The sequence below is a fragment of the Salmo trutta genome, chromosome 11, assembly GCF_901001165.1.
Source record: "Salmo trutta chromosome 11, fSalTru1.1, whole genome shotgun sequence".
NCBI classification, from domain to species: domain Eukaryota; kingdom Metazoa; phylum Chordata; class Actinopteri; order Salmoniformes; family Salmonidae; genus Salmo; species Salmo trutta.
The window spans coordinates 7290656-7313761 of record NC_042967.1 but is presented as its reverse complement, the minus strand read 5'-3'; the positions used below and the strand labels follow the sequence as shown (position 1 = coordinate 7313761).

At 41.8% G+C, this 23106-nt stretch overlaps 2 protein-coding genes across 2 annotated transcripts; both read right to left on the bottom strand.

Annotated features, from left to right (window-relative positions):
- Positions 1-6233: 6233 nt before the first annotated feature.
- Positions 6234-9845, bottom strand: LOC115201926 (zinc finger protein 136-like). Its single transcript, XM_029765815.1, has 2 exons — positions 9812-9845; positions 6234-7716 (listed from the first exon to the last, which is right to left on the bottom strand). Exon 2 carries the CDS (start codon positions 7540-7542, stop codon positions 6637-6639), a length of 906 nt encoding a protein of 301 aa, XP_029621675.1. The 5' UTR covers positions 7543-7716; positions 9812-9845; the 3' UTR covers positions 6234-6636.
- A 10258-nt stretch (positions 9846-20103) lies between these two features.
- Positions 20104-22178, bottom strand: LOC115201905 (zinc finger protein with KRAB and SCAN domains 1-like). Its single transcript, XM_029765793.1, has 2 exons — positions 21805-22178; positions 20104-21524 (listed from the first exon to the last, which is right to left on the bottom strand). The coding sequence occupies exons 1-2, from the start codon at positions 21968-21970 to the stop codon at positions 20608-20610; spliced, it is 1083 nt and encodes a 360-aa protein (XP_029621653.1). The 5' UTR covers positions 21971-22178; the 3' UTR covers positions 20104-20607.
- Between the last annotated feature and the right edge of the window lie 928 nt (positions 22179-23106).

Genomic DNA, 23106 nt, shown 5'->3' with positions numbered 1-23106 from the left:
GTTAATCATGAAACATACACCCCCGACCTTCTTCTTCCCGGAGAGATGTTTATTTCCGTCGGCGCGACGCACAAAGAATCCTGGTGGCTGTACCGACTCTGACAGCATATCCCGAGAGAGCTGTGTTTCCGTGAAACAGAGTATGTTACAATCCCTGATGTCTCTCTGGAAAGCAACCCTAATTTCATCTACCTTGTTATCTAGAGACTGGACATTAACAAGTAATATACTCGGAAGCGGTGGGTGGTGTGCGTGCCTCCAAAGTCTGACCAGAAGGCCACTCTGTCTTCCTCTTCTGTGGCTACGTTGTTTTGGGTCAGCCTCTGGAATCAGTTCAAATGCCTTGGGTGGTTCGGACAAAGGATCCGCTTCTGGAAAGTCATATTCCTGGTCGTAGTGCTGGTAAGTTGACGTCGCTCTGATATCCAATAGTTCTTCCCGGCTGTATGTAATAACACTTAAGATTTTCTGCGCTAACAATGTAAGAAATAATACATACAAAAAACAAAATACTGCAAAGTTTCCTAAGGGCTTTGTCGGCGCCATCTTGCTATCGCATGGCATAAAAATGAAATGGGTAGTGTCTCGATCAATAAGCAAAGACTTGAAATAGACAAAATGGTGGCGTACACATTGTTGGATTACTTCATGGAGCAAAAAATATATGTATTTATTTTAATAGCAGAGCATTTTCTAAATTCAAACAGACCCACTGCAACTGGACATGGGCATTTTATTTGACTCCTATTTCGACAAATCGAGGTTGTTATCTAGTTACCTTTCTAGCTAGCTACCTAAGTTAGCAAACAGAATAAATAAACAATTCCCCCACTGTAACACAGTAGTATGTTAGCCAGCAATACACAATATGAGTTGCAGCCACCTAGTTAGCTAGGTGGCTTGCAGGAATAATATCTTACTTAGCTTGCCACCATATTTGTCATCTGCTCGCTTGGTGCTGGGATCGGCTGCAGCTGAGCTTCTAGCTAAATCTTATTTTGTTTCAAACCTCTTTGTTATATTCCGGTTAAATGTCACCATGTAGCTAATAGAACATAAAGAAAATGCTCCATTGTCTAATTCATGTTAATGAGGAATCACTTAAAGCCATTGCAGTCTGGTGACATCCTCTCAGGGTGTCATTAAGAGTTTGAACTTGTTGAACTTTAAAAAAATAATGTGTTTGAAGTAAAATATGTTTGAAGTAAAAAGTAATTCCAGGGAGGCCTGAGTTTGAACTTTTGAACAGTTGAAACAGTTGGGAAGTTTTGTAGTGAACTTGTGTGTGAACTTGTGTGTGAACATTTCCAGGTAGGTCTGAGTAAGTCTTAGACTTGTCCTGTGAACACTATGAGCAAGAAGAAACCTCAAGAGAGTTAAACCATAGAAAACTTGTGGGGTTTAGAAGCAGACAAGGGCCATGCTCTTTCTACTTTTTTTCCCGAAGGAATTAAAAACAGTACTTTCCAAAAAAAGAATCTAAACATGTATTGTGTAGTAATGTGTAGTATTGTGTAATAATATGTATGATCGATATAAAGGTTTAGTAATAAACAGTGTCATTTTAACATGTAATATTGCATAGTAAACTTCAATAATTTGTATGTATGCTTACATTTATGTAGTAAAAGGTTTGAAAGAAAATGTAATTTACATTGTAATGAAATAAATCTCTCTCTCCCCTCTCCATGGGTGTGTTGTGAGTGCCTGTTCTAGATCACCATTTTTTTTTTTGACCTACATATAAAATTATGGCAATCCTCCCCCTACAATTTCTTATTTGCGATGCACCCAACCCAATATACCTGTACAGCAAATCAGCAATCTGTTCGCTAGCTCAGTGGTTCTCAAACTTTCTGAACCACTACCCCCCAAAAAACAAATGGTTCAAAGCTCGCGACCCCGAGCACGCACATGCAGGTGCGCATATTCGCTGAGCAAATGTAGCCTGTCATCATTGCCATAAATGGCGATGCACTTTCAAAACGCAAGACACATAAATAAACTGCGTTTTACACGTGCATTTTGATATGAAAGTCATTCATGTTAGCAGCCAATATTAACTAGGGATATAATGTCACTTCTCTGGAGTCCAAAGCAAGCATGATAATACGCCTACCCTACCTGTATGCAGCGGAGGTTGATGGAGACTGATGGAAGGCATAGTCTGTCTGCACCGCGAACTATCACAAATATCTTAATAAATTCGCAAGAATATGTTACATTTTCATCACACAATATTGAAGTCAGTGCGATGTTACTGCTATCTCCAGACACATAACCAGTAGCCACCCAAACTAGGACAATCTGAAATCGGAAAATCATCAATTAAATTGATCGCCATGTAGCCTTACCTTATTGTTCTGGCAAAGATGAGTCCGTAGTACAGTAATAAGATTGCTAAACTGTATATATGCATAACCTTTATATGGATAATATAAACATAGGTCTGGCCTACTCTGTTTTTGCCAGGCAAACCCGGAAAAAAATGTAACAAGCGCTTTCTTGAGACTAATCGGGATATGCTGCCCGCCCTTGAGCGCTAATGCTGATGACTGGTCATTGGACAACAATCATGCCATGAAACATTTTGGTTCTGAATCATTGATTAGATTTTTTTGACAATAATTTGGTGAAATACCTTTGGCCTACTGTATGTTAGAAACCAGAGAGAATAGGCAAGGGTATAAATATAAAATACAAATGGTATGTATATGTTGCCAATTAAATGATGTATGAAGAATATGCAGTGCTTGACTTTGGGCAGGTGCCCACCAGTGCTGAGTACCGGCACCTCACATTTCCTACTGCTTGGGCTCCTGTTCCTCTAATAAAATATTAGCTCAAAAGTATTGTGGAGCTCCTGCACCTAAATATAAACAGTATATAAACAGTACCGGCAGCCAAAATGAATACTGGAACCTATTTCAGTCTGTCAAGCACTGAGAATATGTATTTTTTCCCATTCACTTTCATTTTACATTTTAGTCATTTAGCAGACGCTCTTATCCAGAGCGACTTACAGTTGTGAATACATACATTTCATGCATTCTTTTTTTGTACTGGCCCCCCGTGGGAATCGAATCCACAACCCTGGTGTTGCACACACCATGCTGGCGTTGCAAACACCATGCTCTACCAACTGAGCCACAGGGGACTACTTTCATACTCTTGATCCACCAGAACCTTCTCCGCTTTTAGGTCCACTGCGCTAGCTCACGCGACCTGTGTTGATTGACAGTATGCTGGTCCAATCAGAGGGCTGAGTGAGCGTTTTACGTTTTTGGCAAAAAAAATTGTTCCGATTAATCCATTGAGACTGTGCCACAAAATGTGTGAAAAAAACGTTACAAAACCCAGCCAGATAATTTCAAGTCAAAGTCGATTTCCGAGTCTTCAAGTCCAATTCAAATCTCAAGTGATTTCAATTTCTATCAAGTCAAGTCTCAAATTATAAAATGTGTGACCTCTGTGGGTTCAGGAGGAGGTGTAGTCTGGTTGTCCTCCATGACCATTGCCCCCTCAGGTGTTACAGCCTGAATTCATAATAAAAAAAAAATTCTCACCCTTCTACACACAATACCCCATAATGACAAAGTGAAAACATGTTTTTAGAATGTTTGCACATTTATTGAAAGTGAAATAGATAAATATCTCAATTACATAAGTATTCACCCCTCTGAGCCAATACTTTGTAGAATCACCGTTGGCAGTGATTACAGCTGTGAGACTTTCTGGTTAAGTCTCTAAGAGCTTTCCACACCTGGATTGTGCAACATTTGCCCATAATTATTTTCAAAATTCTTCAAGCTCTGGAAATTGGTTGTTGATCATTGCTAGACAACCATTTTCAGGTCTTGCCATAGATTTTTTAAATCAAAACTGTAACTTGGCCATTCACTGTCTTCTTGGTAAGAAACTCCAGTGTAGATTTGGCCTTGTGTTTTAGGTTATTGTCCTGCTGAAAGGTCAAGTCATATCCAAGTGTCTGGTGGAAAGCAGACTGAACTAGGTATTCCTCTAGGATTTTGCCTGTGCTTAGCTCCATTCCGTTTCTGTTTCATCCTGAAAAACTCCCCAGTCCTTAACAATTACAAGCATACCCATAACATAATGCAACCACCTTGCTTGAAAATATGGAGAGTAGTACTCAGTAATGTGTTGTATTTGCTCCAAACATAACACTTTGTATTAAGGACATTGCTTTGCCACAATTTTTGCAGTATTACTTTAGTGCCTTGTTGCAAACAGGGTGCATGTTTCAGGATATTTTTATTGTGTACAAGCCTCCTCCTTTTCACTCTGTTAATTAGGCTAGTATTGTGGAGTAACTACAATGTTGTTGATCCATCCTCAGTTTTCTCCTATCACAGCCATGAAACTCTAACTGTTTTAAAGTCACCATTGGCCACATGGTGAAATCCCTGAGCGGTTTCCTTCCCGTATCTTTGTAGTGACTGGGTGAATTGTATACACCTAAAGTGTAATTAATAACTTCACCATGCTGAAAGGTATATTCAATGTCTGCTTTTTATATTTTACCCAGCTACCAATAGGGGCCCTTCTTTCAGAGGCATTGGAAAACCTCCCTGTGGTTTCATCTGCGTTTGAAATTCACTGCAAAAACCCTAATTCCACTTTGACATCATGGGATATTATGTGTAAGCCAGTGACAATACATCTCTATTTAATCCATTTTAAATTCAGGCTGTAACACAACAAAATGTGGAAAAATTCAAGGGGTGTGAATACTTTCGGAAGGCACTGTAAATATGTTGTGGGTAAAAATAAGTCAGCTATGATAAGTCAAGTCAGACAAACCTGACTAAACTATTTTGATGTGCATTGTAGGTGTTTGTTAGTGTAGGTATATTTAGTAAGTCTATAATGGTTATAAAGCGCTGTTGGATGTAAGTCTTAGAATGAAAAATCCCATTTTGTGTTTATTAAACAAAGTTAGTTTAAATACACCATATGAAAACCACACAAACATGTTTGAACTAAAAATCGGCATGTACTTGATAAATTGCCTTAATTTTCTTATAAAAAAATGTCAAAACCATAGTTGAATGGAAGTAATGAAACAGGCATTCGTGAACATGGTTTAGCTTACAGTACAAACACAATATTTAACAGACTTTAGGCTTAGAGTGCCTTTGGGAAGTATTCAGACCCCTTGACTTTTTCCACATTTTGTTGTGTTACAGCCTTATTCTAAAATTGATGAAATAGTTTTTTTTCCTTCATCAATCTACACACAATACCCCATAATGACGAAGCAAAAACAGGTTTAGAACTGTTTGCTAATTTATTACAAAAACAAAACTGAAATATCACATTTACATAAGTATTCAGACCCTTTACTCAGTACTTTGTTGAAGCACCTTTGGCAGCGATTACAGCCTTGAGTCTTCCTGGGTATGACACTACAAGCATGGCACACCTGTATTTGGGGAGTTTCTCCCATTCTTCTCTGCAGATCCCCTCAAGCTCTGTCAGTTTGGATGGGGAGCGTTGATGCACAGCTATTTTCAGGTCTTTCCAGAGATGTTTGATCGGGTTCAAGTCTGGGCTCTGGCTGGGCCACTCAAGGACATTTCGAGACTTGTCCCGAAGCCACTCCTGCATTGTCTTGGATGTGTGTATAGGGTCGTTGACCTGTTGGAAGGTGCACCTTCGCCCCAGTTTGAGGTCCCGAGTGCTCTGGAGCAGGTTTTCATCAAGGATCTGTTTGTACTATGCTCCGTTAACTTTTCCCTCGATACTGACTAGTCTCCCAGTCCCTGCCTCTGCAGCCAACAAGTGCTCAGCATATGTGGGAACTCCTTCAAGACTGTTGGAAAAGCATTCCAGGAGAAGCTGGTTGAGAGAATGCCAAGATTGTGCAAAGCTGTCATCAAGGCAAAGGGTCTCTACTTTGAAGAATCTTTGTTGAACACTTTTTTGGTTATTACATGATTCCATGTGTTATTTCATAGTTTTGATGTCTTCACTGTTATTCTACAATTTAGAAAATAGTAAAAATAAAGAAAAACCCTTGAATTAGTAGGTGTCCAAACTTGACTGGGACTGTATGTAAATAAGGTATGTTTTTTATTTGTAATACATTTGCAAAAATGTCTAAACCTATTTTCGCATTATGGGTTATTGTGTGTAGATTGCTGAGGATTTTTTTATTTAATCCATTTTATAATAAGGCCGTAATGTAACAAAATGTGGAAAAAGTCAAGGGGTCTGAATATTTCCCGAAGGCACTTATATATCACACACTGTCTGGATGCAATATTCTACTCAGGAATATTCAACACCGAAATCTGTAACTCTCGTTATACCAAATGCATCTCTGGTTCTTTTCTGCTGACAACAATAAATTCATCTTTGTCTTTAATGCAAGGTTTGATCTAAACTTGAAGCAGAATGGTTACTTTCTATGTTATAGAGTGGAATGTTTTTTCTGCTGGTGCATTCTGAGGTAGCTCCGCTCTGAGAAACTTTTCCCGCAGTGCGTACAGGCAAACGACCTCGCTCCCGTGTGGACCTGCAGGTGAATCTTCAAATGGTGCTGGTGGGAGAACCTCTTCTCACACTGGGGGCAACTGCAGGGTTTCTCCCCTGTGTGGACCCTCTGGTGCCTTTTCAGGCTGGAGGAGTGGGAGAAACTAGCCCGGCACAAGTGGCAGCCGAATGATTTCTCCCCCGTGTGAACGCTCTGATTTTCAGGTCACCAGTCTGGGCAAAGCGCATCTGACACTGGGTACATCTGAAGGGTTTTTCCCCTGTGTGGACCCTCTGGTGGATCTCCACCTTCTGGAGGCAGCTGAAGCCTTTGTTACAGAACATGCAGAGGAACCGTTTCTCTTTGCTATTGCCTGATGTGGCATCCCCTCCCTGAACCTGGGCTCTAGCCATGTCGTTTGAGTTGAATATCTGATCAAAAAGAACACGGCCATGTGAATCGGAAGGCCCCATTGACGTGTACACTGGGTCACCATCCCTGAATGCGTGTAAAGTGGAGTGGGTTGTGACATTTGGATTTGTCTCTAAGCTTTCCCTGTAATCTAAGAAGTCTCTGCCTTGTGAGTGTCCGTCTCCAAGGTGACGATCTCCATTCCGTGTGGGAGGAACGTCGCCCTCCCCTTTCACAGTCACTTCATCTACGACCAGACCCTCCCCTTTCTTATCTAGGCACCCTTCAGAGTATACACTACTACTGTACCGGTTCCAGTCCCCTCTAGACAGATCAGTCTGTGTCTCTAAACGCAAGGGCATGTTGCCAGGGTCCATCTCTTTAATGTAAGAACAAGACGGATCATCACTGCCTGTGTCTAACGCGTCACGATCACCATCTCCACAGGAATGATCCGTCCTCTGGCTCTGACGAAATAATGGTAAGTACTCTGAGCCAGGAACAGTAGGACAGCCCAGCGGCCCCAGCCCCAGTCTCTCTGGGTCTGACCTGTGGTCAGATCCTGTGTGTAAAATACTTTTGGTTACAGTTAAAGTCTCTTTGTCGGTCTCTGACTTGAGGACGGCGTTCGGCATTCCACTGACCGCCGTGATACTGCGTCTGGTCCTGGGCTGGGGCACGGCGGTGGTGGATTGGTCCCCCGTGTCTACAGTCTGGATTTCTCTGCTGTGTTGTGGGTCGTCTCCTTCAGTCCTCTCCTTCTTGACCAGAGACGATCCTCCAGGACCTGCAGCCTCTCCATCTGCAGACTGACACAAGAAGGGAGGGGGTTATTACCGGAACATGAGCTGAATTCGATAACAATGTCGTAGGTGTTGAGATAATAGGCATACTACCAACCCAGAGATGGCGCAAGTGGGGCACCTATCTAGGATAGATAAACAGGTGCATTATGAGTGTCTGATTAGGATGTCGTGACCTATAACGTGTAACACCCGAGTAAAGGATTATGATCGGAACTTATTTAAACTCTCTGACGTCAGTTATTCACATATATAGTTGAAGTCGGAAGTTTACATACACCTTAGCCAAATACATTTAAACTCAGTTTTTTACAAATTCTGACATTTAATCCTAGTAAAAAATTACCTGTCTTAGGTCAGTTAGGATCACCACTTTATTTGAAGAATGTGAAATGTCAGAATAATAGTAGAGAATTTATTTCAGATTTTATTTCTTTCATCACATTCCCAGTGGGTCAGAAGTTTACATACACTCAATTAGTATTTGGTAGCATTGGCTTTAAATTGTTTAACTTGGGTCAAACGTTTCAGGTAGCCTTCCACAAGCTTCCCACAATAAGTTGGGTGAATTTTGGCACATTCCTCCAGACAGAGCTGGTGTAACTGAGTCAGGTTTGTAGGCCTCCTTGCTCGCACACACTTTTTCTATAGGATTGAGGTCAGGGCTTTGTGATGGCCACCCAGTACCTTGACTTTGTTGTCCTTAAGCAATTTTGCCACAACTTTGGAAGTATGCTTGGGGTCATTGTCCATTTGGAAGACCCATTTGCGACCAAGCTTTAACTTCCTGACTGATGTCTTGAGATGTTGCTTCAGTATATCCACATAATTTTCCTGCCTCATGATGCCATCTATTTTGTGAAGTGCACCAGTCCCTCCTGCAGCAAAGCACCCCCACAACATGATGCTGCCACCCCCGTGCTTCATGTTTGGGATGGTGTTCTTCGGCTTGCAAGCCTCCCCCTTTTTCCTCCAAACATAACGATGATCATTATGGCCAAACAGTTCTATTTTTGTTTCATCAGACCAGAGGACATTTCTCCAAAAAGTACGATCTTTGTCCCCATGTACAGTTGCAAACCGTAGTCTGGCTTTTTTATGCTGGTTTTGGAGCAGTGGCTTCTTCCTTGCTGAGCGGCCTTTCAGGTTATGTCGATATAGGACTTGTTTTACTGTGGATATAGATACTTTTGTACCTGTTTCCTCCAGCATCTTCACAAGGTCCTTTGCTGTTGTTCTGGGATTGATTTGCACTTTTCGCACCAAAGTACGTTCATCTCTAGGGGACAGAATGCGTCTCCTTCCTGAGCGGTATGATGGCTGCGTGGTCCCATGGTGTTTATACTTGACCCCACCAGGGCAGTTATCTCTGCCGACCGTGCCTCCACAATTTTAGGAGGACATGGAAGAGGAAGGAGAGGCCCTGAGGCTCCCAGAGGTGCTCAACCTTCCAGAAGTGCCCAATATGCTACCACTGTGCCAAACTAGGGCAAGAAAGGAAAAAAAGTGTTGATCATGTAAATAGGTATATTCCCTGTGGTATTAAAATGGTATGAAGTGCTCAAGCTAATTCTATACGAAAAGGAAGGTGTTGAGATAATGGGCATAATACCAACTCAGAGAAGGCGCTAGCGGGGCACCTAGCAAGGATAGATCAATCAATCAAATTTTATTGGTCACACACACATGGTTGTGCTTCTAGTTCTGACAGTTCAGCAATATCTAACAATTCCACAACAAATACCCAATACACACAAATCTAAGTAAGGAACGGAATAAGAATATATGGATGAGCAATGTTAGAGCGGCCTAGGCTAAGATAGATAGTATAGAATACAGTATATACATATGAGATGAGTAACGCAAGATAGGATGTCGTGACCTGTAACATGTAATACCTGAGTAAAGGATTATTCTTGCATCTTATCTAACTCTCTGATGTGAGTTATTCACACACAAATATTAACAGTAGGGAAGTCTCACAAGCTCCCCTATGTACATGTAAGCAAGTGAATAGCTGAGGGGAGCCTTTCTGAAATAGACAGGCCACATTTGAGTTATAAAGTAACTGTAATTTTTGGTGTAACACCATTACACTAACCTCTATCACGATAACATGCTGGGTTGAGGTTCCACTCCCCTCATCAACAGTGATTGGTTGGTCATCTCTCCATGTATTGTGTCCTGCTGGCTTCACAGAGATCCTGTGGCCTCCAGTGAGATGTCCTTCACCTGAGAGAGTGATTGGAGGAAAAGAGGTGGTTAGGTTAGCTACTGTCAATGCTCAACGGTATATTGTACACTATTGATGCTGTCTAGAATTGTCAAGGTAAGTAACACTTCTCATAAATACTTGATATACTCTTAATTGATTGATGTAGGCCGATTATGTTCCATCCATCACCTTGTTTTCAATTAGTAAATAATAAGAAATACAGTAAATCAAGGATCTGGTTACAATATGATATTGTGTCTTTGCGCAAGTTAGCCAAGTAATCAGGGGAATTTGCATTCTATCAAAAAACTGACCAAGACCCAATTATGGGTTTACACATCTGAACATATGTGCAGAGGGGAACGGGACGACAGGCACTGAGCTATATATGAACGGCGACCTGCTCCGCAGCCTCCTGCAAAATGTACCTCTTGACATTTCTCTGTTTCGGTCGAGGATCTTGACACTACTGGGACGACTGGTGAGGACGCGCTCCCGTGCCACCTTCAGTTCCAGTAGTTTCCTTCGTAATCCCCTGTTTTCTTTCTGGCTTTGTGTTATTTCCAGACGAAACACTGCATAGTCGTCGTCTACGAGTTTACAGATCTCTGCCACGGCTGCATTCGCTAGAACCTCCATGATGGAGGCTATTTGAGTGTGAAAAATCATACAGTTAGCCATTGTTAGCTAACGTTAGCAGCTAGTGTTACCTAGATAACATCTACCAACCAAGTCCTGTCTATAACGCGAATTAAAGAATACATGGGATATGTGATGCTGCGCAGTTAAATGAGCCATATGTTGAGTTCCATGGTATTTCTAAATGTCGAAATATGAAAAAACGCTAATGTGTAAATTGTTCTTGGTCATTGTTTACTTCCGTGCACACTGAAGAGAAAGGATGTTATTAGTTGGTGTCTTCTTCGTGTGGCTTTCCAGCAGACGAGACGCTGTGTTGCTAATTGCTGCCTTTCGCAGCTCGTTTGGCAAATTTTTTTTCAAAAAGTAATGGGAAAATCATCAAGGTCACTGTTGCTTCTACATTGATACAGTTTTATCATAAAGTTACTGGTCCCCTCCCCATGTCAAACACTTGGATTCATTATTTAGGGGTTAAGGTAACATCACCTTAACTCTCATTTTCATTCAACATGATATTCTGTTATCTAATTTAAATAAGTACTGCCTTGTAACCAACACCAGAAAAGGCGTGTTTGCAGAGGAGCGTGGTTTATATTGCTAGATAGCTACTCCACTGGTGCCAAAATTTGACAGTGAGGTGTCAGCAAATATAATTAAAAGTTTACCCTATTCATATATGGCAAAGATACTTCTATGTTTCCCTTTTTGGCTGTGCCTGGGGTTAGCAAGTTACGGGTTAGCTAGGTCTTCAGCCTGCATGGAACAAAAGGGTCGTTCAAAACTCAAACGCAGTTGTCAGCTCAACACACCTGTCAGTGCTGCTGTGAACTGCATCACGAGAGACATGCCAAACGGGAGATGTATAACAAAAAAATTGAGATGATTTTACTGCAACACTTCTCCCTGCATCCAAGTTGCTTGATATAGGTGTTTCAAAGAGCTGTCAGTCAAGGCAAGCTCATTATTATAAGCTGCCCACACACCCAACCGGTCTTTTCTAACTTCCTGGTAGTTAGTTTTAAAATATGTTTCAGAATGACTGTTCAGGACCTCTAAATTCCACCACCATCTAACCCTGCACCTATACACTCTCCCCAAAAACCCACCACCCCATCCCACTACTTTGGCCCTAAGAGATCCTACATCCGGCCGTCAGCCTTGAAGGATGGAACCCCTTCTCTCAATACTCCCTGTACATTTTCTACACTAAAATCTCTCACACCCAAATATTTCTCTGCTGCTGCAACTACCACATCTATCTTCTGTGATTTCTACTCCATCAGTGCAGTGCGGTTGATCAACATGGCTATCAAAGCAGGAAATGCAACCTGACAAAATCTCATACTCTCTCGATCTCTCCCTTTAGGCATCCGAGCAGGTTGAGCCCTGAGCAGCGAAGCATCCACTTCCTCTGGGTGGAGGATGCACAAAAAAAAAATCGGAACAATTCCAGTTCTCGAAACTTACACTGATATAACCCTTTCCAGTTTGTCCTTTTAATAACCAGCTTGACACGACGTATGGGTCGAACAAAAAGCAGGAATCCACTCTTTCCAAAAATCTCATTCCCACCGGTCCAAAATCTTCTCCGGTAGGCTTCACAAAAAAAAGTCTCTACCACACCTGTCACCACAGGTAGGCCCACTTCATCCTGGTCTACATCACCACTGCCCACCAACTCCATTTTGAGATCCTCAAGAGAGCAAGCAGACCTAAAGATAAGATTGTGTACTCCGGAGATGAAGGTCTGAACTTAGCACCATTTTTAAACTTTGCGTCATCACACCACCCATGCTGTTCTTTGAAATATGGTACTGCCTATTACATTACACATCAAACCTATTCATGAGCAGTATCTTTCAAGCTCAAGAGAAGACTTGTTTAGAAAAATTACCCTAAATGACATAAAAACATTGGCTGGCTAGATCCCATCTGTGGAAAGGACGGAAACCTATAGGTTCTAACTTGTAAGGAAGCTGATGAAACGAAGACCACTAATACTAATATCTGTTTCATGTGAGAAAGACCGCATACACAGATGCTCAACTGAGGGACTTAGTAATCCAAAAAACCCTCTTACCCCAAGACACTTCACATGATAACTATAATATGTCAGCTAAATAATGGTTATTAGATATCCCCTGCGTATTTCTTAAGCCACACTGCGACAATTTCTCCCTGTTGTGAACACTCCTATGTCTGATAAGGTTACTCAGGAGGAAGGAGAAATTCTTGTAACAGCTCACTTTAAGGGCCTCTTGGTGTGAACGGTCTGGTGCTGCTTCACACATTTCACCTTAGCGAAGCGCTTCCCACACATGCGCCAGGCGTACAGCTTGTCAGCATCCTTCCTAATACTCGGCCTCACACGTTGTGACCCAATGACACCAGAGGAGGTAGAAGCAGGAGCCACGACCCTCAGGGGGTTAGTCTTTGAGCTCCCTCCTTGACCTCTAGCCATTGTTTGGGTGTTGTTGGCATTGTGTACTGTGTTATAGGCTAGGTAACTCTTGGGGTGAATGTCCATCCTGACCCTGTCTGTATTGGTGGGGTAACCATTACCAGGAAGGCTAGACCCAGGTCCAGGCTGTCTATGAACCCAGTCACCATGCATTAGATGAGATCCTGAAGGAGAAGACAAACTTGCTGATAGACTAACGCCAGGAGGGGCATCTCCCACTCTCTGTGAAGGCTAAAGCCCAGGGTGACCTGCTCAGTTCATCATGGATACTGTGGTGTTTGTATCATAGGAACAGGAGGGTCCATCTCTATCAGCCCAGGCCCTGCTCCATCCCTGCACTGAGACTGAAGAGAAGGGTTTGGGCTGCAGACTGGATCCTTGACTGGCGCCTCGGTCAGGGAGGTGTTTCTTACAGAATACATATGAAAAGCATATGCATAAGCATGATAGCAATTAAAAGGGGAACAGTTAGTAGCTTACAGGAACATTATCAGACCAAAGTGGAGGACACAACATTTCACGTGATACAAGACAATCCCAAAATTACTGTTTTTACATTTACTGCACTTTTCACTGCATTTGTTGATAACAAAATCTGAAAACACTCTGGATACATTCATTAACATGATAAGAGTATTGCTGGAAAATGTGGGGTAGGTGCAACATAAGACCAAAAAATGACAAGGGTTTGAGTGAGAGGTCTAACTGGTGTCTCTCCAAGTGGCCACACACACCTCTCCAAACTGCACAGTTCCTACATAATTTCATGACACAAAGTCTTCAACTATAAGGTGCTTTTTTGAGCTCTCCTAGCTGTGCCGTTGAGGAACTAGAGCAAGCAGACTTGTAGTTGTTTCGTTTGGAACACAGCCCTGCATCCCCAACATCACACAATTACTATTGTTGTTCACGCTGTCCAAAAACATCATTATAAATTTCAGTCTGGGTCAGGTGGGCATCATTGAAAACTTGTTTCTATTGCCAACATGACTAGCTAAGTTATAAGGTACAATCTTAGTGTTAAGGTTTCACAGGGCAAATCAGAGAAACAGGTTGTAATTGTATAGATATAGAAAGGAGTTATAGGTGCATTAAGGTGCGTGTTTCGTGACAAATTTTCTTCAAAATAGACAGACTCATTCTGTTCAGAACAACCCAGGGCATGATGCCATGTCATCTAGTAAATGTACATCAAACATAGTGATCATAAATGTTCACAGTGTTTATGACATGAATTTAATGACATGGAAATGTGAAGAGCAGGTCTGGACTCACAGGTTTTTGAATTGCTAGTAGGACATCAAAGCAGTATTTATTATAATCCTCAACGTCTCATCTTAATTTACAGCATTTCCCTCAGAAAACAAAAAATCTGCAAAAGTTGCCTAATTAGCGGGAGGGATGGGGGGCAACTTCTTGTCGCGTGTGGTGCTCAAGTTCAGAACAGCTGTCATTCAAAACCCATCCAGCGCTGTGAAGCGCAGAGCCTGAGCTCTTGACGTCATTTACAGCATTTTACTGTACAGACAATGCTTATCATTTTTTTGGTTTACCCCCTTTTTCTCCCCAATTTTGTGATATCCAATTACGATCTTGTATCATCGCTGCAACTCCACAACGGGCTCTGGAGAGGTGAAGGTAAAGTTGTGCGTCCTCTGAAACATGACCCACCAAACTGCGCTTCTTAACACCCGCCTGCTTAACCCGGAAGCCAGCTACCCCAATGTGTCGGAGGAAACACAGTTCAACTGACAACCGGAGTCAGCCTGCAGGTGCCCGGCCGGCCACAAGGAGTCGCTAGAGCGCGATGAGCCAAGTACGTCCCCCGGCCATCACACCAACCATCACCATATAATCTACTCTGTCTCATCATACACATTATTTTCTCAGTTCACCTCATCCAGTTCCCTACTACATCCAAATACAACCGAATTAACTACAAACAAACTGACTAGTAATACATTACATGTTTAGTTTATAAGGATCCCGATTAGCTACTGCACATGCGTCAGCTACTCTTCCTAGGGTCCACATAAAACGTACAAATACATGACAAAGTACAGAATGGTAATAGACAAAAACGACATAAGTTATTACATTCAACAAAAATAAAAAATGAAAACGTAAGAATTAGAGTGCCTTCTGAAAGTATTCAGACCCCTTGACCTTTCCCATATTTTGGAAGTTACAGCCTTATTCTGAAATTGATTCAATATTTTTTTCCTCTCATCAATCTACACACAATACCCCATAATGACAAAGCAAAAATAGGTTTTTATTTTTTTGGCTAATTTATTAAAAATAAAAATGGAAATAGTCAGACCCTTTACTCAGTACTTTGTTGAAGCACCTTTGGCAGCGATTACAGTATTGAGTCTTCTTGGGTATGACGCTACAAGCTTGGCACACCTGTATTTGGGGAGTTTCTCCAATTCTTCTCTGGTGGAGATCCTCTCAAGCTCTGTCAGGTTGGTTGGGGAGCGTTGCTGCACAGCTATTTTCAGGTCTCTCCAGAGATGTTAGATCGGGTTCAAGTCCGGGCTCTGGCTGGGCCACTCAAGGACATTCAGAGACTTGTCCCGAAGCGTTGACTTGGCTGTGTGCTTAGGGTCGTTGTCCTGTTGGAAGGTGAACCTTCCCCCCAGTTTGAGATCCTGAGCGCTCTGGAGCAGGTTTTCATCAAGGATCTCTCTGTACTTTGCTCTGTTTATCTTTGCCTCGATCCTGACTAGTCTCCCAGTCTCTGCCGCTGAAAAATATCTCCACAGCATGATGCTGCCACCACAATGCTTCACCGTAGGGATGGTGCCAGGTTTCCTCCAGACGTGACGCTTGGCATTCAGGCCATAGTCTGAGAGTCTTTAGGTGCCTTTTGGCAAAATCCAAGTGGGCAGTCATGTTCTTTTTACTGAGGAGTGGCTTCCGTCTGGCCACTCTACCATAAAGGCCCGATTGGTGGAGTGCTGCAGAGATGGTTGTCCTTCTGGAACGTTCTCCCATCTCTACAAAGGAACTCTAGAGCTCTGTCAGAATGACCATCAGGTTCTTGGTCACATCACTGACAAAGGCCTTTTTCCCCCGATTGCTCAGTTTGGCCAGGCGGCCAGCTCTAGGAAGAGTCATGGCGGTTCTAAACTTCTTCCATTTAAGAATGATGGAGGCCACTGTGTCCTTGGGGATGTTCAATGCTACAGAAATATTTTGGTACCCTTTCTGTCTCGGAGCTCTACGGACAATTCCTCCAACCTAATGGCTTGCCTTTTCAAATCAGGTCCAATCAATTGAATTTACCAAAGGTGGCCTTCAATCAAGTTGTAGAAACGTCTCAAGGATGATCAATGGAAACAGGATGCACCTGAGCTCAATTTCGGGGCTCATAGCAAAGGGTCTGAATCCTTTAATTTTTTTATACATTTGCAAAAATGTATGAAAACCTGTTCTCACTTTGTCATTATGGGGTATTGCGTGTAGATTGCAGAGGATGTTTTTTTAAAATGCATTTTAGAATAAGGCTGTAATGTAACAAAATGTGGAAAAAGTCAAGGGGTCTGAATACTTTCTTGATGGCACTGTATATATAGGAAAGACACCAAGAGACAAAAATACTATTGAAATATTCATATTCTTATATACAGTACAGTTAAATTTGATTTTTAGAAAGAGGAGAGGCGCTGTGATACAATATGTTTTTTCATCTGTTTTTTTAAAGCATTCCACGATGACATAGCTCTATACATAACTGAGCAACGCATGCAATCCTTTTTTCATTTGGGTACTGTGAAGAAACCCATAGTGGTGTATGTATGCCTGTTTGAAGTGTATGCAAATAGATTATACAAGTGGTTAGGCATTTCCAACACACAAATGTTTATTAAAATGACTAGAAGAGAAGTAGTCAATTTCTTCTCAACCCTCAACCATGACAGACTATCATGCATGCTGTTGATGTTAGTTCAGTGTGTGAAGTTAAGGGCAAGGCGTGCTGCTTTGTTTTGAGCCAGCTGCAGCTTTGCTAGGTCTTTCTTTACTGCACTTGACCATATTACCTTAGTCATCAAGATGGGACAAGATCAAAGCCTGAACAAATAGTACAGTTGATCTTTGTGTCAATAATGCAGAACATGTTTTTATAACATACATACATACATACATACATACATACATACATACATACATACATACATACATACATACATACATACATACATACCTCTCCCCATCTTCACAACACTACCGTTCAAAAGTTTGGGTCACTTAGATATGTCCTTGTTTTTGAAAGAAAAATCACATTTTTGTCCATTTAAAATAACAACGAATTGGTCAGAATTACAGTGTAGATATTGTTGATGTTGTAAATGACTATTGTAGCTGGAAACGCCAGATTTTTAATGGAATATCTACATAGGCGTACAGAGGCCTATTATCAGCAACCATCACTCCTGTGTTCCAATGGCACGTTGTGTTAGCTAATCCAAGTTTATCATTTTAAAAGGCTAATTGAAAACCCTTTTGCAATTATGTTAGCACAGCTGAAAACTGTTGTTCTGATTAAAGAAGCAATACAACTGGACTTCTTTAGACTAGTTGAGTATCTGGAGCATCAGCATTTGTGGGTTCGATTACAGGCTCAAAATGGCCAGAAACAAATAACTTTCTTCTGAAACTCGTCAGTCTATTCTTGTTCTGAGAAATTAAGGCTATTCCATGTGAGATCTCGTACAACGCTTTGTACGACTCCCTTCACAGAACAGCGCAAACTGTCTCTAACCAGAATAGAAAAAGGAGTGGGAGGCCCCGGTGCACAACTGAGCAAGAAGACAAGTACATTAGAGTGTCTAATTTGAGAAACAGACACCTCTCAAGTCCTCAACTGGCAGCTTCATTAAATAGTACCCGCAAAACACCAGTCTCAACGTCAACAGTGAAGAGGCGACTCCGGGATGCTGGCCTTCAAAAAAATGTGCTTTTCTTTCAAAAACAAGGACATTTCTAAGTGACCCCAAACTTTTGAACGATAGTGTATATATATATTGTTTTAACCCTTATTTAGCTAGGCAAGTCAGTTAAGAACAAATTCTTATTTACAATGACGGCCTACACCAGCCAAACCTGGACAACGCTGGGCCAATTGTGCACCGCCCTATGGGACTCTCAATCATGGCCGGTTGTGATACAGCCTGGATTCAAACAAGGGTGTCTGTAGTGACGCCTCGAGCACTGAGATGCAGCACCTTACACCACTGCGTCACTCGGGAGCCAAATACGACTTGACCATGATAACTGACCATCCAATGTTACACCTAGGAGTTCAGCTTCTTCAACTCATCCAATAGTCATACCCTTTATGCACAACTTCAGTTGAGGTTTAGGTCTAAGAGAATGCTTTGAACCAAATACAATGCTTTGGTTGTAGACGTATTTATGACCAGTTTATTGTTAATTTCCCATTCGGACACTGACTAACTACTTGTGAAGAGTCTCAGTGAGCTTACTGGCTGTAGGTGTAGAGTGTGCAATCATCAGCATACATTGTCATTTTAGACAAGTGGCAAATAATTTGTAAAAATTGAGTAACGGCCCAAGGCAACTGCCCTGAGGGATACCGCACTGTACATATCTGATGTTAGAGAAGCTACCATTGAAGAATACTCTGAGTTCTATTGGATAAGTAACTCTCCAACCATGTGATGGCAGGTGATGTAAAGCCATAACAAGTGAGGTTTTTCAATAACAAATTATGATCAATAACATAAAATGCAATATTGATATCTAATACAGCTCCAACTATCATCTTATTATCCATTTATTTTAGCCAATCATCAGTCATCTGAGTCACTGCAGTACAAGTTGAGTGCCTTTCCCTATATGCATGCTGAAAGTCAGTAGTTAACTTGTTCTTTAAAGAATATACTGAACAAAAATATAAACGCAACATGGAAATTGTTGGTCGCATTTTTCATGAGCTGGAATAAAAGATCCCAGAAATGTGCCATAGGCAAAAAAACGTTTATTTCTCTCAAATTTTGTGCAAAAATGTGTTTACATCCCTGTTAGTAAGCATTTCTCCTTTGCCATGGCATATCAAGAACCCTGTGCTGGGGACAATAAAAGGCCTCTCACACAACACAATGCCACCAATGTCTCAAGTTTTACAGGGAGCTTGCAATTGGCATGCTGACTGCAGGAATGTCCACCAGAGCTGTTGCCAGAGAATTGAATGTTTGTTTCTCTACCAAAAACCTGCCTACGTCGTTTTTAAAGAATTTGGCAGTACGTCCAACTACCCTCACAACCGCAGACCACGTGTAACCACACGAGCCCAGGACCTCCACATCTGGCTTCTTCACCTGCGGGATGGTCTGAGACCAGCCACCTGGACAGCTGATTAAACTGTGGGTTTGCACAACCGAAGAATTTATGCACAAATTGTCAGAAAACGCCTCAGGGAAGCTCATCTGCATGCTCGTCATCCTCACCAGGGTCTTGACCTGACTGCAGTTCGGCCTCTTAACCGACTTCAGTGGGCAAATGCTCACCTTCGATTGGCCACTGGCACCTAGGAGAAGTGTGCTCTTCATGGATAAATTCTGGTTTCAACTGTACCGGGCAGGTGGCGTTTATGGCGTCATGTGGGCGAGCGGTTAGCTGATGTCAACGTTGTGAACAGTCTCCAATTAGGGTGTAATCAGCCAACAATGTCTCTGGATTTTCTCTCAGCAGTTTTAGTATGTGATGCTGTTTATAATGTTCAGAGTTTTTTTCTGCTGGTAGATCAAATGGAATATGCCAAGCTCATGCTACTGTTGCCATTGTTATTTTTAGAACTTGAGTATTGATGCATGTCAGTGGAGGCTGGTGGGAGGAGCTATAGGAGGACAGGCTCATTGTAATGGCTGGAATGGAATAAAGGGAATGGAGTCAAACATGGTTTCCATGTGTTTGATACCGTTCCATATATTCCATTCCAGCCATTACAATGAGCCTGTCCTCCTATAGCTCCTCTCACCAGCCTCCACTGATGCATGTAACAGTTTTAAATAATGCACTATTTATAATGAAAATATAAAGCTATTAGTTGTGTAATTTAGTATAATTAACATTGTACACACCAATAACAATGTCCAGAACAATCCTACCTACCTACCTTGTGTGTGTTTTTGTTTGTTGGTTGACTTTCCAATGCCTTGTACTGTCTTTCCTTTAGAAATCCTCAAAATCAATTATTTTTTTCTGTTGGTTTTATCCTCTTTCTGCTGCTCCTTCTCGTTGTCCTGATGCCCTAGTCCCTCAATCTTGCCCTTGTTGCTTCTTGCTAGATGATCAAGATGACTTGGTAGACTAGCTAGCCTTTAGAGCCAGGTTGATCACTCTCTCAAAAATCTCTCTCAAAATCTCTAAATCAAACAATCTTCTCAAAGGAAAAATATCTACTAACATCTCCAGATATGGAGAACACAGCACTGCATTTAAACAACCAAACTGTTCACTAAATACAAAATAATTTAACAAAAAGAATAACATTTTACGAGGAGCTCTCCCTAACTGCTGCGGCTCAGTTAGATTATGATGTCACTATTCTCTATACATGGGCCGTGTGCATTTTCTGCTGGTGTATCCTGAGGCAGCTCCTCTCTGAGAACCTCTTTCCGCACTGCATACAGGCAAACAAACTCTCTCCTGTGTGGACCTTCAGGTGCATCTTCAGCCGCTGCAGGCGGGAGAACCTCTTCTCACACTGGGTACAGCTGTATGGTTTCTCCCCTGTGTGGACCTTCTGGTGCCTCTTCAGGTTGAATGAGTGGGAAAAACTGGCCCGGCACAGGTGGCAGCTGAACGGTTTCTCTCCTGTGTGTATCCTCTTGTGGATCTCCACCTGTTTGGGGAAACTGAAGGCTTTCCCACAGAATGAACACGGGAAGTGCTTCTCTTTGCCACCGTATCTACTGATAGCATTACTACTACTGTCATTAGTCATCGGGCTTGTGTAGGCATTTAGTGTTGAGGCACTGGTATTGTCTGAGGTCTGGTTAAACATTAGGAGAGTGTGAGGAGGACGAAGGCCAGGGAGTGTCTGTGTTGTCTCAGGGTCCATGTTCCAGTTGATAGATCCTATAGAAGGCAGGCTGAAGGCAGCATCTGTTAGGTGGTTAACCTGAGGCCCCATCAGTCTCTCTGAATCACAACTATAGGAGCAGGATGGAGCATCGCTAGCCAAGTCTTTGTCTGTTCTCTCCTGCCGCATACGGACACCTCCCCGTCCCTGCAGACCAAATCTACGCCTCGCCCTGGTCTCAGCCAGTCTGTTGTCATAGAGACTAGGTTTGGATGTTGCTTTGCTTTCGGCTGTCTGTTTCTGATTATGGTTAACAGTGTTGTTCCCCAGCCCAGAGATGAGGACACTGTCCCATCCAATGACCTCCGCTTGACCATTGGCTGCACACGTCTGGGAATCCAAGATGGCCGCCCAGTCTCCTCTGTTATCCTCCAGCCAACCAGCTGCAGGAAGAGGTTAGAAAGTAGACATTCGTTTTTTTTTTAAGTCAATAACCTGGTCAAGTTCATTTATTATGTCTGCGTTTGTATGTAAACATAAGTTGTACTGATTTCATTTTATGAATGAAGAAAAACAAAACAGTTGCATTACTGTATGTAGACTATATGCATTGTTTTACGTCAGATAGTGAGACGATTCCTCCAGCACTGATGAGGGATGAGCCTTGCATAGAAACGATGCTACCTGTCGGAAGACAATGGGCTATATGCATTTCTCCCTTACCTTGCTCCCCCATTTTTTGTCCACTCTGCAGATCAATGCTCTCTGGTCCGTCTTCCATTGTCTTTTCTTTGACCAGCAGCAGATCAGGCTTCCCATCCTCCATGTCTACTGACTGTAAGAGATACAGAGTGAGAGGATGTTGGATCAAGAAATCTGATATGAGCATCTTCTGATTGGGCAAAGCGGGATTGATGTGAATACTATGCAAACATGTTAGTTGCTTTGATTACTTGACAGTCTTTAATGGTTTGATTATTCAAAGGCATGGTCCCACACTTGATAACCCCTTACATTTGTTGAAATTGGCCAAATTGAAATGTTTCTAACAGATGAACTATACAAAGCATATGCATTACCATGGTATCAATTGAAAGAGAACACTTTGGAGATTATATGGAAATTATAAGACCAAACGTAAGGACATAACAGTTCACCTGACACAAGATTGAATCCAAACATGACACTGTTGATTTTATGTGCATTTTACATTTACTGTACTTTTCACAGCATTTGTCAATAACGAAATCTGAAAATACTCTGGATACATTCAGTAACAAAATAAAAATATTCATTGAAACTTTGGAGTAGGTGCAAGATAAGAAAAAACTATGACAAGGGTTTGAGTGAGAGGTCTAACTGGTGTCTCTCCAAGTGACACCACACCTCTCCAAACTGCACTAAGTAGTTTCAATGCATTTTTATTACGCAAGGAAAAAGCCTTCAACTACACTACATGGCCAAAAGAATGTGGACACCCCTTCAAATGAGTGGATTTGGCTATTTCAACTACACCCGTTGCAGGTGTATAGAATCAAGCACACAGCCATGCGATCTCCATAGACAAACATTGGCAGTAGAATGGCATTACTGAAGAGCTCAGTGACTTTCAACAAGGCACCATCGTAGTATGCCACCTTTACAACAAGCAAGTTAGTCAAATTTCTGCCCTGCTAGAGCTTCCCCGGTCAACTGTAAGTGCTGTTTGTTTTATTTACTTATAAAAACAAATTTAAGGGGGTAGATCAGCTTTAATATTGCAGATAGATTCTAGCTTCCATAAATGTAATTGCCTGCATGATTTCCAATCGTCATATATATATATATATATATATATATATATATATATATTTGTTAAAATACACACACACACACACACACACACACACACACACACACACACACACACACACACACACACACACACACACACACCATTCCAGGGTTTTTCTTTATTTTTACTATTTTCTACATTGTAGAATAATAGCGAAGACATCAAAACTATAAAATAACACATATGGAATC